This window comes from Primulina eburnea, chromosome 12 (genome assembly GCF_022965805.1).
Source record: "Primulina eburnea isolate SZY01 chromosome 12, ASM2296580v1, whole genome shotgun sequence".
Classification (NCBI taxonomy): Eukaryota; Viridiplantae; Streptophyta; class Magnoliopsida; order Lamiales; family Gesneriaceae; genus Primulina; species Primulina eburnea.
This window is the reverse complement of record NC_133112.1, coordinates 5,761,207-5,776,739: the sequence shown is the minus strand read 5'-3', so window position 1 is coordinate 5,776,739 and position 15,533 is coordinate 5,761,207. Positions and strand designations below refer to the sequence as shown.

Below are 15,533 nucleotides of genomic sequence, written 5' to 3'. Positions count from 1 at the left end.
ATGTGTACATCCACATATCAAAATATCTATCTCCACCATGTTAAGAAGAGGCGTGTTTATAAAAATGTTTATATTACGTCGATAACTTGTAGTTTATTTAACATTAAAATTCTAAATTTTTATATATTATAATTATTTTTATATCTACTTATAAAATATGTCTTATCGAAGACCAAAGTGCTCTCTAATCATTTCAATAATGGTAAGTTATTTTTCTTAACCATAATAAATTCGAATTCTAAAAAAATCATCACCCTAATCTTTACTTTTAGTAGGGAATCTCATCCAAATTTGGAACACGCTTTTTATTTTTTTGATGAGGTAGAAACTGACAACAACTACCCTTCAATATGAATCAAGTAAATATTCATTCATATTAACGCAATAACCTGCAAATTATGTTAATTATGTAAACCATATAAAAAAAACCCTATGTGACAAACACGTTCAAGAATGTGTTGGCTAAGAGAATCGAACTATCGATAATTGATCGAATTTTCACATGTTCTACCAACTCAAACACACTGAAAGACAATTCCAAATAAACTTTTAGTCATCGAAAGGATAGATCTTGTATAAGATAGTTGGAAATAATGTTGTAATAAATCAACTGTTTTAGTTCGTAATTATTGACAATAGCATTATACCAAAAGGTAAGCGTGTGGCGTCGGTTGACTCGTGGTGGACCAGAGTAATCGATTGGGCAGCCAGCCCACCACTTTGTGTAAGGACAGACGACGTCGTTCTGTTGGATAAAGCGTGCATCCATCTCCTCTCAAGTAAATCAGCTAAGCTCGCCACGTTTATTCGTCAAAATTTTGATGGCATTGAAGACCATCGATTTATGTTCACTAAAAACCATATTCTGTTTTTTTTTTTATTTATAATAGTTAATAAAAATTTGATTATAAAAACAACCTTGTATTATTTCTTGATAAATTAATTTAAAATCTTATTACTATATTTCCAAAACAATAAGCAATAAACTTCACAACAAAACATTATATTCTTTATGAATTTTATAGATGAAATTTTGATTGACGAAAGTTTTTCAGAAATCGTATAAATATTAGAGAAACTCTTTTGTGAGACGGTAGTCAACCCTACTGATATTTACAATAAAAAGTAATACTCTTAGCATAAAAAGTAATGTTTTTTCATGGATGACCCAAATAAGAGATCTGTCTCAGAAAATACGACCTGTGAGACCGTCTCACACAAGTTTTGCTTAAATATAGCGCATACAAACAAAAAAGAAAGAAAAGTTTAGAAGACAACAATTATAGATAGCTTCTTTTTTGTTGGTATACTACTTTAGATATTTCAAAATTCAATGTCGTATTATAGTGAAAACATTTTAATCTAATTATTTTCTTATTATCTTAATCTAGTTTTTTTTTTATCTATCTAATATATTATACGAGACATATTTAGGGAGAACTTTGGTGCTTTTCTTTTTCTTGCTTGTTTTGTATATATACACCAAAATGACCGCAAAGTGGCAACGACCACAAAATCTAAAGCAATGATGTGATGTATTATACTATTTCATATTATCATTACATTATGAGTAAATTTTTTATGAGATCGGTCGACCCGATATATTTTTTAAAGTGAACAGTAATATCGATACGTAAGACCGTTCGTATGTGCTTTTTTGTTATATTATATGACAAAAATAAAAAAGTTAAATATAAATTAATAATACAAAATGAAATTTAATTTCTATTTAAAAGAATTATTGAAGAATTCTACGATAAATATATTATTTGAAATTTTTTATTTAGAAAAATGTTAGAATAAAAAGGTTATAAATCTCGTATCGTATCGCAAACAAGGAAATAAGAGAGCGGTTAACCAATGCGATATAGGAGCTGGGGTAGGGGCTGGCTGTGTGATTGAAATTTGATCAAACCTCACCTGTTTCTTCTTCAATATCGCCCCTCTTTTTCGTTCGATCACTGAACCCTAATTGATATAATCTAATTCGCAAATTAAGGCACACTAAAATAAAATATAGGGGAAACGAAAGGAATATATTTGAGAATTAGTTCAAAATTTTATTTACATAAGCTAATGGCTGAATCGGTGGAGCTGCCAGGCCGACTCGCTATTCTTCCCTTTAGAAACAAAGTTTTATTGCCCGGAGCAATAATTCGTATTAGCTGCACTTCGCCTAGCAGGTGTTTTGAATTTTTTTGTCTGGCTATTTTTTTTTTTTTTTGTTGAATACTGTTCCCAGGCAAATTTGTATGTTTTGAATTGAAATGATTTGTTTTCTTAGAGTATGAAAGCAATATGTTATTTTTGCATGATAACAGTGTGAAGTTAATGGAAGTTATTTTGCGTTAATGAATGTGCTAGTGTGAAATTGGTGGAACAAGAGTTGTGGCAGAGAGAAGAGAAAGGATTAATAGGCATTCTGCCAGTTCGTTATGTTGCGGAGGTCCCCAATGCTGGCTCCATGCCGTCGCCAGGTTAGTAGTAGCACACTAGCACTCGCTCACCAAATTGGATGTTATTTTTGTATGTAAAATGTGAAAACTGAAAAAGGTGAGTCGAATGTAACCGGAGTAGTAATAGGAGTTGTGATGTCTGATGAGTCATTTTGGAATTGTATTTTAAGGCATTGGAACTAACTTGAGTGAGAGAAGCTCAAAAGTTCAAGAAGAAACAGCTGATATCTTCCCTAAACATGGTGGCAAGAATCAACAAGAAGTTATTCACTGGCATAACAGGTATTTATTTATATATGATGAAGCTAAATTTTGTTAGTATTCTGAGTGTCTGAATATTGGAGATTATATACCTGTGTTTGATGGTTTTCTTCCAGGGGAGTTGCTGCCCGAGCTTTGCATCTGTCAAGAGGAGTGGAGAAACCAAGTGGCAGGGTCACCTACACTGTAGTGCTTGAAGGCTTGTGCAGATTTAGTGTGCAGGAGCTTAGCACAAGAGGGACATACTACACTGCTCGGATCACTTCCCTCGATGCGACAAAAGCTGGTAAACAATGAGCAAACTTCGTATTTTTTACTTAGGTTAATCGTGGATATTGGTAACTTTGAACCAAAGGCAGTCAATAAATGTTGATCTGGCCAAACAATAATTCCTAATGTTAGGAAGTACAATCCACGTTGCGTTGGGTATTGTGCATTAAGTATACATAAACAATCCCTTCTTAGTTAATGAGGAAATTTGATGGTTAATTTATCCCACGCATCTATAAGTTTATCGCTTTTAAAACAATTTTTACGTAATTGATCGCATTCACGGGATTGTATCATACCTCATAATTCTGTAATCACGAGTCCAAAATCTTTAAAACTTTAAACTATGAACCAAATGAACTTAAATCAACATGGTCCTACAAAGATCATGACCTCAATTGAGGTTCTTCTTTTGTTTCTTTATTTTTCTTCAAATTTTGTGGTACAGACACCACAAGGAATTACCATATGAACATCCATGCCTGTCAATGATTACATTTATATGATGAGGTTGCCTGAATATCGCCTTGGAAGACGTGAGGGTGGTGTGAACGAGAGGGGGATAACATTTTGCGTGAATCTATTAAGTTTTTGCCTGATTTGTTTTGGTAACTCTACATGTAATCTTAATATATTATGAGTTCGAATAAACATTGAACTTTTCCATGCCAAGTTCATATATAATAATGAATATAAACAATTACTTGAAATTTTTAAACCCGTCTAGTAAAATCATGCAATCCTAGTTCGTCAATCGAATTGTTATTGCAGATGAGCAACCCTTACTCATCATTACAAGTTTAATACTGCCTGTCGTCATAATTGGAATTACTGATTGAAAAGTGTTCTAACTTGGTGGCTTTCTCAAAAGAGAACTTTACAAGTTTGGAATTCCCTCTTGAAGAAATTCACAATCCTATTTTGTCGGACACATATTCATATATCCTTAAATTCAACTCTTTCACAACCCTCTTTTAATTTTCAGTGCAACCCACAACTAGTTCAGTGTGATCTTTAACATTCTATGGGATATAGTAATCTAAGAATATTTATTTACTCGTGATGTATGGATAAACGAACATAAAATACCAAATATATTATTTATTATTAATAGTAAATAAAGAAAATTGGGAATACATCACAATATCAGCTAGTAGTTGGCTCGATGAGAAGCTACTTTAACAAGTTTTTATATGAAGTAGCCTTCTAACTAAAAAGCTAGTGTATGAATTTGTGTTGGTTTCTTTCATTTTTACTGCATGTTTTTTATTTTTGGCAGATTTTCTCTCGGTTAATTTTGAAATTATACATTTTGAAACATAACAAATAATAAAAACAATCCAGCCACAGTGCCACGTCCCTGGACGGCTTGACTTGGCCACATCCTTTGAAATGTAAATTGAACCTTGATGTGTTTCTCAAAAAATGGAATCAAAACCATTTTTCTGTTTTAGTTCCATAATCAGGATCAAATTCCATGACCTGCAATTTGGTTCTGGTTTTTAAAAATTAGAAACCAGAATCGAAATTTAATATAGAACTGCATGGAACTGAGAAGTCCATCTTAAGTTTTATATTTCCAGTATACATGGATAATTAATTTATATAGTTCCACTTTTAATTGGGACCGAATAATTGGTTTCAGAATCACAACCACTGATTTTGGAACCATAGTCAAGCCCTCATACTCCATCTAAATTGTACTTTTACCGAGTAGATAGTTTGTAGTATTAATAAAAAAATTTTCCCTCGCTTTTGGTATTTTCCTATACCTTTTTTAATAATGGAGATTTAGTGGCAAAAAAAGCTTGTTAGACTTTATTTAAAAGAGATTGCCATTCTTGGCATATTTTCTCTCATTTAATATACTATCTATTTGCTAAATGTTGATTTAACCTTTCAGTAAATGCACCAGTGCTCTTTGGCTTTATCTAGGATTTTTGGTTAATTTGTCTAACGCATTTAACTGTATATTCTATCCTTATGATTTTTTAGATATAACTGCTTTTTTTGGGTATATGTTGTTTATATGCCACACAAATTTGGCAAAGTATTTTCTCAAGTCAAATCTATGTCCAAAGCATTTACTCAAGCTATGAATCTATGATACAATGCATATGTAGATTTTAAAGGAGTTTGTTTACTCCAAATCCCTATGATATGTGTGCTTATAAATAGAAAGGATGGTTTATTTTCATAAACAACTCAATAATATACATAATATTTGCATCAGATTTTTGGTGAACTAGTTCAGGACAGGTTCTAAAAACTAGTGGGGGATTTTATACTTCATCCACCGATTTTGCCTGTCTTTGACTAGCTCTGCTCAACTTTGGCCTCATATGTTCCAGACTGGACTCTGAACTTTTAAATGCAATAGTTCCTTGAGCCTCCAGTGAAGAGTTCTGGAATGTTCTGAAGGCGGCTGTTTTTGTCAGTTTTTTTTTTTCTTATGGTTATTGTGATAGTACGGTAATTTAAGGCAAGTACTAAAACTTTAGTACAGTTTCTCAAAAACTCCAAAAAAATGTGTGAACTGAGTGTGCCCATTTTAATGATATATGGTGAATTTGTTACAAAATTGAAGGCGGTGTTACTTTTTTGGCAAGTAGAGAAATCATTAGGTTTGGATTTGAGGAATTATCTTGCGGAAAGAGATCAAAATACTATGCATTGGAGTGCTGGGTCCTCAAAAATCATTGGACTTATCTTATCATGGGCTTGAGTAAGCATTTGCACGAGTCCGAAATACTGTGGGTAGAACTTAGTTGACATGCCTATTTATCTGTTTATCATAGAGGGAATTTACATTAACTGTATTTGGTAATGTCCAAAGGCAAATGCAAGATAATTCTGGCATGGAGGCTTGTGTTCACTTATTTATTAACCGATAATGTTCTCAAACTTGGGTTATCCCATTTGAGTTAATGAAATATTTGTAACCCTTTTAACTCTTTATCTTAATTTTTACTTTCCTAAATGTTCTTTACGCATTTTCGGGGCAAATGGGGTGAAAGGGTACTGAATAGAGTTTGAGGGCTAAAAAGTTTGTTGGACCTCAATGAAATCCTTCATAAACACATGGGAAGAAGGAAAGGAACTGAATGGCTTAATTTAATTTTACCTTTTATTATATCTGCTTCCTTGCTTCCCACGGGTGTGAATTAATGAATTTGGAAGTTTGACACACGTTTCCGTCCTTTGACACGGGCTGAAAAGAATTAATTGAATTCTATATCTATTCTTGCATAAACAATTGCACTTCAGATTCTGACCTAAGTTATATTGTTTTTCTTATGCTCATTAAGTTTTACTTTACTGCTCTTTGGACATCATCTTTGATTTATTGACTGCTTTAATGTTCTTTTATAATCTTATAGAGATGGATCAAGTGGAACAAGATCCAGATTTTATAGCGCTATCTAGACAATTCAAGGCCTCTGCGATGGAACTTATCTCTATTCTCGAGCAGGTTGGTTATGTGAAAGACATAAACGTTTATGGAGGAAATCCTGTGTTGGAAATGGACATACGTTTCAGTGTTTTTCCATTGTAGTATTACTTATTTTTCATTTGATCCTTGTTTGATTTCTGCTTTTAGAAACAAAAAACTGGTGGCAGGACTAAAATTCTACTGGAAACAGTCCCCCTGCACAAACTGGCAGATATATTTGTTGCAAGCTTCGAGATTAGCTTTGAAGAACAGCTATCCACTTTAGATTCCGTGGATATTAAAGTGAGGCTAGCAAAAGCAACAGAATTGGTTGATAGGCATTTACAGGTCTGTAGAATTCATCTTATGGCTTGTACATCAGTACGGATCATGTACAGTTAAGAGACATGCTACAACTGCTTCCTGCAGTCTATTCGAGTAGCGGAGAAGATTACACAAAAGGTCGAGGGGCAGTTGTCAAAGTCACAGAAAGAGTTTCTCCTTCGTCAACAGGTTTTTTCGTACTATATGTATTACATACGAAGGATCATAGTGATTCCTTTTAAAATAAACCATGAGAAAGCTCCTTGGCATGCAGAACTGTATTTGTGAGATAAAATGTATTTAGGCATTCAACTATAGTTATTAGAGGCGCCTGCATGCATTCACATAACATAGTGCTTGTGTTTGTATTTTGAACTTAAAAATCTACCTATCTTGTTTAATTTTGGCTCTCTCAAGGTCAAATATTTGAAACAACCGAGGCAAAGAATTTTCCTTGGTTTCCGCCTTATAAAGTTGCCAGCGTGTCCTGTGCTTGCTTCATGTAAAATAATCAATTGATTCCATTTTTATACTAATGTTCGGGCTCGACCTTTTTCTGTAGTTTGCAAAAACTATTTTTTTTACTTGCAGTATCTTATTAGAAAGAAGAGAAGTTATAACTGACTTAACCATCTAATTTCTTAGTACCGACAGTTCTTTCGAAAAATCTCTCATGATTAATTTATAAATTGTCTTGTAAATTCCAGTGTTCTAAATATCCCTCATTCCCTCTAGGCGGTGCCTAAGCGCTAGGCGTCGGCCAACCGCACCAGAAAGGTGCTAGTCGGCCAGCCTAGGCGGCCTTAGGGTGGTAGATCAGGAAAGTAGTGTGGTTAAGACCAATTTTACCTGTTATAACCATGGCGGCGGCAGTATTTAAGAGTTTCCAAGATTTCAAAGTGATGGAGAATAGCGAATATTCTAGGCATTATGAGATTTGAGAGGAGATGCTAACGATCAGAAACAATGGTTCTCATCTAAGGTTAGAAAATACTAATATATAAAGGACCAATTAATGGGCTTGTAATGAGACAAGCCCGTTGACTTAAAAATGGGCTGATCTATTGACTTAAAAATGGGTCTCTCAACTAAAATGAGCATCTTAATTAAAATGGTCCATCTAATAACTAAAATTTCAAAAACTACTCCTATTTTTTTAACATGTCTAGCAGCGCAGTAGGTGGGAGTCTACTCCCCGCCTAGGCACTGATCTTAGGCTGATCTGACACCCGACTAACGTCTAACGAATTTTAGAACCTTGGTAAAGTCTAATGGTATTCCTACACCTTCGTACTTTTTGTATGTGTAAGATGAGGGCTATAAAGGAAGAGCTTGGTGATAACGACGACGATGAGGATGATGTGGCCACACTAGAGAGAAAATTGCAAGATGTCGGGATGCCTGCAAACATCTGGAAATATGCTCAAAGAGAATTACGGTACAGTACTTCATTACCAATCACTTTGATAGATCTCAAAAAGAGCAGTGATAGTGGATTTAAATATTTCATCTAAATTATGTTGAAACTATATTAGCAATATTCATAAATCAATACTTGTGTTAAGCTATCAAATTGTCAAAGATTTGATGTAATAGTTAGTCACTCAAAAATCAAAATGATGGTGTATTGACTTCATGTACTGTAGCAAAAGAGCGTTGACACATAGGAACTACATCTTCTATCGAGACATAATTTTTTAATACTCATACTTTAAGGTGAAGATAAGTCATATTTTGTTGTCTTATACCAAAGTTCGCAAAGCTATATCTGCCAATCTATTTTGTGAGATATGGAATTGTTGTCTGCTATACAACCCATAGTTTGGACTTCTTCTTGCTTTGCTCTTGGTTCAGAATTCCAAATCTGGTGGGGCACTTTTTTCATTTTCGAATTAATTTTTGTACAGGAGACTTAAAAAAATGCAGCCACAACAACCTGGATATAACAGCTCTCGTGCGTATTTGGAGCTTCTTGCTGACCTTCCCTGGCAAAAAGCCAGCGAAGAACAGGAATTGGATTTGAAGGCAGCAAAAGAGCGTCTCGACAGTGATCACTATGGTTTAGTAAAAGTCAAGCAGCGCATAATTGAATATCTAGCTGTTCGGAAGGTTGATCTCTAGTTCGGATTTTATTCTTGATATTTTTCAATCTTGCAAATGTTAATCCAACTGAATCTGTCTGAAACATGTCATACAGCTCAAACCAGACGCAAGGGGCCCGGTGTTGTGCTTTGTTGGTCCACCAGGTGTAGGAAAGACATCTTTAGCCTCGTCAATTGCTACTGCTTTGGGCAGAAAATTTGTTCGCATATCACTTGGTGGCGTCAAAGATGAGGCTGACATTAGAGGCCACCGGCGAACATATGTTGGAAGCATGCCTGGACGTCTTATTGATGGGCTGAAGGTGAGAAGGGATCACATCGAATCTTTCCTTGATGTTCACTTGATAAGATTAAAAGCATTGGGGTTTTCTTTTTTACAATAATATGCTATTGGTAAAACGAGGTGAGACGTATATGACTTGTCCTTTGGCAGGGATTTGACCTTTCATTTGTGGCTCTAGGTGGGATTTTAATTGATATTTGTCCACCTTTTCGTATTAGAGATTTTTTTGGTGCTACAGCACATGAGTGGATTTTGTGAGGTAAAATTAAATTTGTTATGCAAACTATCTACGATGATCATGATTTAAATTTTGTCTTTTTCTCATCAATTTATGAATGACTGTCCTTCATAAATCGGACTTCTAATTGTTTTGGTTTGGGATTGTGGTGGGCAAGAAAGAACACCAAATTAAATAAGAGTAATATTTCATCGAGATGAAAATAATCTTACGTATTATATTTTTTCATCTCGAGTTTGGTGCATTTGCATATTTCACAGATTCTTTTCTTGATGAAATTAATGTATCTTTTTTTTATTTTCCAGAAAGTTGGTGTTTGCAATCCTGTTATGCTTCTGGACGAGATTGACAAAACAGGTTCCGATGTCCGGGGTGATCCAGCTTCAGCGCTGCTTGAGGTCCTTGATCCCGAACAGAACAAAACTTTCAATGATCAGTATCCTTACACTAGTCATGTTTGACTGACTATGTTAAAGTACTTGGATAGTAAAAAACTGCTTTAATTTTCTCATCTACTTCATAGGGAATTCAGCTATGAAGATATGGTTGTGATGAAGTCATAAAACCTGATAAATTCGTACTGAACTTATGGGAAATTTGGACACAGATTTTATTGAATATTTCTTTTCTTTCATTATAAGCTGCTCAGGCATAGAAATGCGTCATTAAGAATATGGAGTTAAAAGATATGAATTTGAGTTAAAAAGGTGTGAATTTATGTTGAAGAATCATGAAAAAAATTATTGTTCCACGGAAATATGAAACAATGCCTGTGTCATGCTTTTGTTCTTTCATTACATGTTTATACGTTGAATTTATCATCAGTCTTGTGCCAAAATTATCGAAAAATAAAAATAGGTGATCCTTGATTGAAGTTTTTAGCTATTTGAATGTTCCATTTGACCTTTCGAAGGTTATATTTGTGGCTACTGCAAACAGGATGCAGCCTATTCCTCCGCCACTCTTAGACAGGATGGAAGTCATTGAGCTGCCTGGATATACCCCTGAAGAAAAGCTTCGAATAGCAACCCGACATTTAATTCCGCGTGTACTTGATCAACATGGACTGAGCTATGATTTTCTACAAGTTCCAGAGGTATGGTAGTCACTAGTCTTTATGCACTCATTCCATTGTATGATGATTCCTCGTATAGAAATATGATTGGATACCTGTTGTAAACTGGCATGATGCATATATGTTTTGGTTTGCATTGTAAGTTTGGCTTGTGCATGTTATCATGTGGTTCTAGTTTAGTCCTTTTTTGTGAGCATAATTTTGTATGCTTGAATACAATTTCCTGCATCTCCCCTAGCTTATCTGGATCATATCTAGTCATATATTACATTTTTTTTAACTTTTGGATTTGATTTTTTAATTATTTAGCTTAATTAGTACCTGGTTTACGTGCTTGTAAACGTGAAATAGGTGTTGTCTCTAACCCATAGGTCATTTTATTAGCTTGAGATTTGAGTCCGGCACACCACATCATCAATTTGAGTAGATAACGATGCTGCAGCGTGCTTTGGTGACCCCCTCTTTCAGGGTTGACGTTTGCACTATTATTAATTATATAATTAAGTAGTCTTATTCGTATGACTATCACAAGTATGTTCATGCTTACGAAGTGCCTCCTGTTCAACAGTTCCATCAATGGCTAGTCATTTTGTCAGATTATCGAAAACTAATGGACTTAAGCCGTACTGGTTCCTTGTTTTTATGGTAGGCCATGGTAGAACTTGTCATTCAAAGGTACACTAGGGAAGCTGGTGTCCGCAATCTGGAGAGAAATTTGGCTGCCCTAGCTCGTGCAGCTGCCGTTAAAGTTGCCGAACAAGATCCTGTTGTGCCACTTAGCAAAGATGTCCAGCGGCTGGCTTCGCCTATATTGGAGGGTGGACTTTCTGATGAGGCTGAAGTAGAAATGGAAGTTATTCCTATGGATGTCAACAACCCTGATATCTCAAATGCATGCCGTATCACCTCACCTTTGGTTGCGGATGAAGCTATGTTGGAAAAAGTTCTCGGAGTAAGTAGTATTTTCTTTTAAATAAATGATAACTAATAGAATCCGAAAAACCCAATTGATCTTGTAACTTTGATTGCTTTGTAAGGGATATTTGGGTTTTGTTAGACATCGGTTGTTCCTCTTATCTTGTTGCTGCATTTCTCATCATCTTTCATGACTTACAGTATGACGTATATATCGTTTATGCTGTTTACTAGCCACCAAGATATGATGATAGAGAAACTGCTGACCGAGTTGCAACTCCTGGGATATCTGTTGGACTTGTTTGGACAGCCGTTGGTGGAGAGGTTCAATTTGTTGAGGCTACTGCGTTGGTGGGAAAAGGTGATTTGCATCTGACTGGGCAACTTGGGGATGTAATTAAAGAATCGGCACAAATTGCATTGACGTGGGTAATAATTTTCACTCTTTTACTGCACATATGGTTTTATGTAGTTATAAATAATATGCTTGTCTTGAGTCTTAGTAAAGTAGAAATGATGTTTAGGATGCTGCAAGAGTTGGAATTTGCTATCTAAAATATATTGTCGTAATTCCAACTCTTGATGTACAGTAGAATTCACTAGAAAGTTGTGTGGGTGCCACCTAGCAATTTTTTTGCTCGGTATTTTGTCAAATTTTGAGTGATTAGGCGGGGATATGATTCCCCTATTCATATTTGTTGGAACTAGCAAATTCACAATGAAGCAATAGTTGGCTGGTCACTTTTAAGCATTATTCCCTCCGGCTGCTCTATTTTAGTTAAAAATATATATTTTCTGATTACTTTTGTTGCTTGAATTCCTCTGGTACAATTTGATGTGTGGTGCCATTTAATTGTGTGGAAAACAAAAGGATAAAGGTCGTCTCATAGTTCATAGGTGTTTGTAAGCTTTATGGTTCTGTCTATTCATGTACACAGGTAAGAGCAAGAGCAACTGAACTCAATCTGGCTGCTGCTAAAGATTCTAATCTCCTTGAAGGTCGAGACATTCATATACATTTTCCTGCTGGGGCTGTCCCAAAGGATGGGCCTTCAGCTGGTGTAACTCTTGTAACCTCATTGGTTTCACTATTCAGTCAGCGAAGAGTTAGAGCAGATACAGCAATGACTGGGGAGCTGACTTTAAGGGGTTTAGTCTTACCTGTTGGTGGCATCAAGGACAAGGTATATTTTTTTGGAGATTTTACACAGTAAATTTTATGTTACATTTGTTAGATTTTACATTTTAGTTTACAAATATGAACTATTATTTTGCAGACCTAATAATTTTCAGTGATGAGTATTGATTTGATGCTAGATAAACTTCACCTGTCTTAGATAAGGGTGGAAATGGGATCAAATCAAGATTAAACGAGGTTCTTCAGAGATGGGATCAGCAAAAATATATTGGCTTGAAATGAGTGTCCAAATTTTATTTTTTTCCCTCAACCCATATAAGCATTCTGTCTAGCATAGCCATTGTTTTTCCACTGATCACATTATTATGGATAATAATGTGCTATATTTTGTGTTTTCTTGAATGCTCATTGTTTGAAATGAATATTTAACAAAACATTGTATCCTCTATATCCTATAGATGTACTAGATGAGATAAATAAGCTCATTTCGTCTCGTGTTCATTTTTCCTCGACTTCAAGTAAGAATTGGGTTTGCCACCATGTAAATTGCTTATTATTGTTCACTCGACAGGTTCTAGCGGCCCACAGATATGGAATCAAAAGAGTTATTCTACCAGAGAGGAACTTAAAAGACTTGGTGGAGGTACCATCAGCCGTGCTCTCTTGTTTGGAGGTAAATTTTTTGCTCGATACAGTTTTATGTTTTGTAATTGTGTCTTGACTTTGGGAAATTATGAGTTTAGATGTTTAGTTATAAACAATATGTATCGAATTTTATCTAAATAACAATCTTATTTTGGTTAGTCGAAAAGTAGAAGTGAGTCGAGAGACTCCCGAGTATTTTGGTTCAGTAAAAATTCAACTCGAGGTTGGTTGTGACCGAGCCAGAGAGGTTGATTATTAGGTTGCATTGGGTTGATTTCGGCATTTTTTACTGGTACTTGAGCGTTGATCTGCCATATTAGTTTTTAAAAAATATTTTTGATATAATTAAACTCACCATTTTGTCTTTGATTCTTTTAAAATTGAATGTTTTGAATCTTAGTTTATAAAGACTGGATTGTATTTTGGTAACTGATTTGTCCAATCTCAAGCTCAACTCAATCTTGAAAAGATAAAGCTAATCAAAGTCGAGCTTGAGTGACTCTGCTCCTGCACGTTCGCTAATTGGTTTGAGTTTGAGCTCTCAATAAGAGGGTTACTGGAAAGGGAGACTAGTAGGGGAATTGTCATGTTCTCAAACCGAAAAAAAAGTGATGTTGATAATTATCTATATAAATTTTTAAAGATTTCAAGTTTAGTTCCTAAATATGTTGACCTAAATTGCATAGGTGTAGTTTATATTCTTATGCATCTTGTTGCAACAGATACTGCCTGCAAAGCAAATGGAGGATGTGTTGGAACAAGCTTTCGTGGGTGGTTGCCCATGGAAACAGCATTCAAAATTATGATAACCCTCGATATCAAGTTTATTTATAGCCCAGATTCTCTTGAGACCACAGACTTCGTGGAGATTGAAAAAAAGTGACTTTATATACCGGTCGATCAAGTGTATAGCAGTATTCTCGATGTTAGTAACCATGCATATGGAGGATTTAACAAGCAAGTATCGTGCAGCTGTTTGACTTAAGTCCTAAGATGTCAACTACTCCAGTCCAGTACTGGAAACCTTGTTTTCCACTGTTTCTCAGTGTGGATATTTGTCTCTGAGCGGGCAACTTATTCTCCAAAGTATAGATTGGTACATATAATATGATGTGTATGATATATAGTATAAGGATAAGTTAAAAATAAGTAACATGATATGATATGATTTTGTATGATTTTAGTGAAAGATTAAATTTGTTTGTTGGGCTATAATGACAATATAATCTTTATCATAATAAATTTGATTTTTGCATTGTTATCAAGATTTTTTGCACGTGCAGATAGGGTGAACGTTTGGGTTCAGGTATCGGGTACCAGGTCGGTTCTTTCAAAATGTCTGGTTCGGGTTTGTACTTGAACCGATTTTTCTTTCACGGGTTAATGTAGGACATTAATATATTGAATACTGTTTTTTTAGGTTTAGATTTTTATATAATTAATAAATAAATAATACTAAAAAATCATAAGGAAATAAAAAGAAAAATCGAAGAATATTTACTCGATATTATCTGACCATTTTTATTGAAAATGTTATCAACTTTTTGAGAAAAATGTAAAAAACCAAGAAGAAAATTGCGGGTATCAACAATTTTGGGTCAAGTTAGGATAGTCGAAATTACCCGAACTAATACGCAAACCGAAGTCTACCCTTAAGTGTAGATTTCAAAACTTAAACTTTTTTGGATAAAAACAAAATTCAAAACTTATGTAAATTTAAATATTAATAATAAGAGCATTATTCGCTTTCTTTTGTAAATATATAACACGTGAGAAAACGTCACATATAATTTCTTTAATTGCAGTATATTTGTACAATTATTTACAATGAAATTAAAATGAGACCTAGATGCCTGACATAGACCAGAATTTCATAGGTCAAGTTTATTACGGTGCTTGAAAGAAAAAACATGATTAAAAACTAAATATGCATATAAATAAAAAAGACCATTTCAAGCACTATCCTGACCCGTCTTATTCTTCATTGCTCGGTCCTAAAATATACATCAGAAGATGAGAAATCGCATCACAATTTGTTGACTTTGTTAATAGTGAAATGGATAACAAATTGAATTTAAATGATGAAATACGAAAAACATTGTGAGAGTGTGTGATGATGAACCATTAATTGTGCCTGGTGATTAAACTGTTACATTTTTATTTATCTTATAATATGAAAAAGAAAAAAGAAAGAGATATACATTTTATGATCAGAAGCACCATATCAATAATCCAACAAGAAAGTAAGGTAAACAAGTGCGATTGTATCTAAAAAATAGAATGAGGATCTACATATTCTTTTTTGGCATGGAGTGCAGTAAGTTTATTGTATGGTTCAGATCTTAAATGACTGCAAAAGCAGAGGAAGGTGGAAGGTGGCTTTGTTTTCTAAT

General features: G+C 34.4%; 1 protein-coding gene across 2 annotated transcripts; it reads left to right on the top strand.

The window, feature by feature from the left end:
- Positions 1 to 1,841: 1,841 nt before the first annotated feature.
- On the top strand, positions 1,842 to 14,395 carry LOC140808467 (lon protease homolog 2, peroxisomal-like). Of its 2 annotated transcripts, XR_012112898.1 has the most exons (18): positions 1,842 to 2,183; positions 2,365 to 2,477; positions 2,627 to 2,738; positions 2,834 to 3,003; positions 6,368 to 6,459; positions 6,589 to 6,768; positions 6,850 to 6,933; positions 8,055 to 8,182; positions 8,652 to 8,853; positions 8,942 to 9,148; positions 9,673 to 9,803; positions 10,250 to 10,463; positions 11,092 to 11,394; positions 11,592 to 11,786; positions 12,296 to 12,356; positions 12,454 to 12,541; positions 13,067 to 13,168; positions 13,863 to 13,996. XR_012112898.1 is itself a non-coding variant. In XM_073165621.1 (17 exons), exons 1-17 carry the CDS (start codon positions 2,077 to 2,079, stop codon positions 13,944 to 13,946), a joined length of 2,670 nt encoding a protein of 889 aa, XP_073021722.1. In that variant the 5' UTR covers positions 1,842 to 2,076; the 3' UTR covers positions 13,947 to 14,395. The 2 variants fall into 2 exon arrangements, 1 of the variants encoding a protein (XP_073021722.1); XM_073165621.1 differs by having other exon boundaries at positions 12,296 to 12,541; positions 13,863 to 14,395.
- Positions 14,396 to 15,533: the final 1,138 nt, after the last annotated feature.

Coding starts and splice junctions, on each gene's coding strand:
- LOC140808467 (XM_073165621.1), top strand. CDS start 2,077: ATGGCTGAATCGGTGGAGCTGCCAGGCCGACTCGCTATTCTTCCCTTT. Junction 11,395..11,591: donor TGTTGGAAAAAGTTCTCGGA/GTAAGTAGTATT, acceptor GCTGTTTACTAG/CCACCAAGATATGATGATAG. Junction 13,169..13,862: donor CCGTGCTCTCTTGTTTGGAG/GTAAATTTTTTG, acceptor TTGTTGCAACAG/ATACTGCCTGCAAAGCAAAT.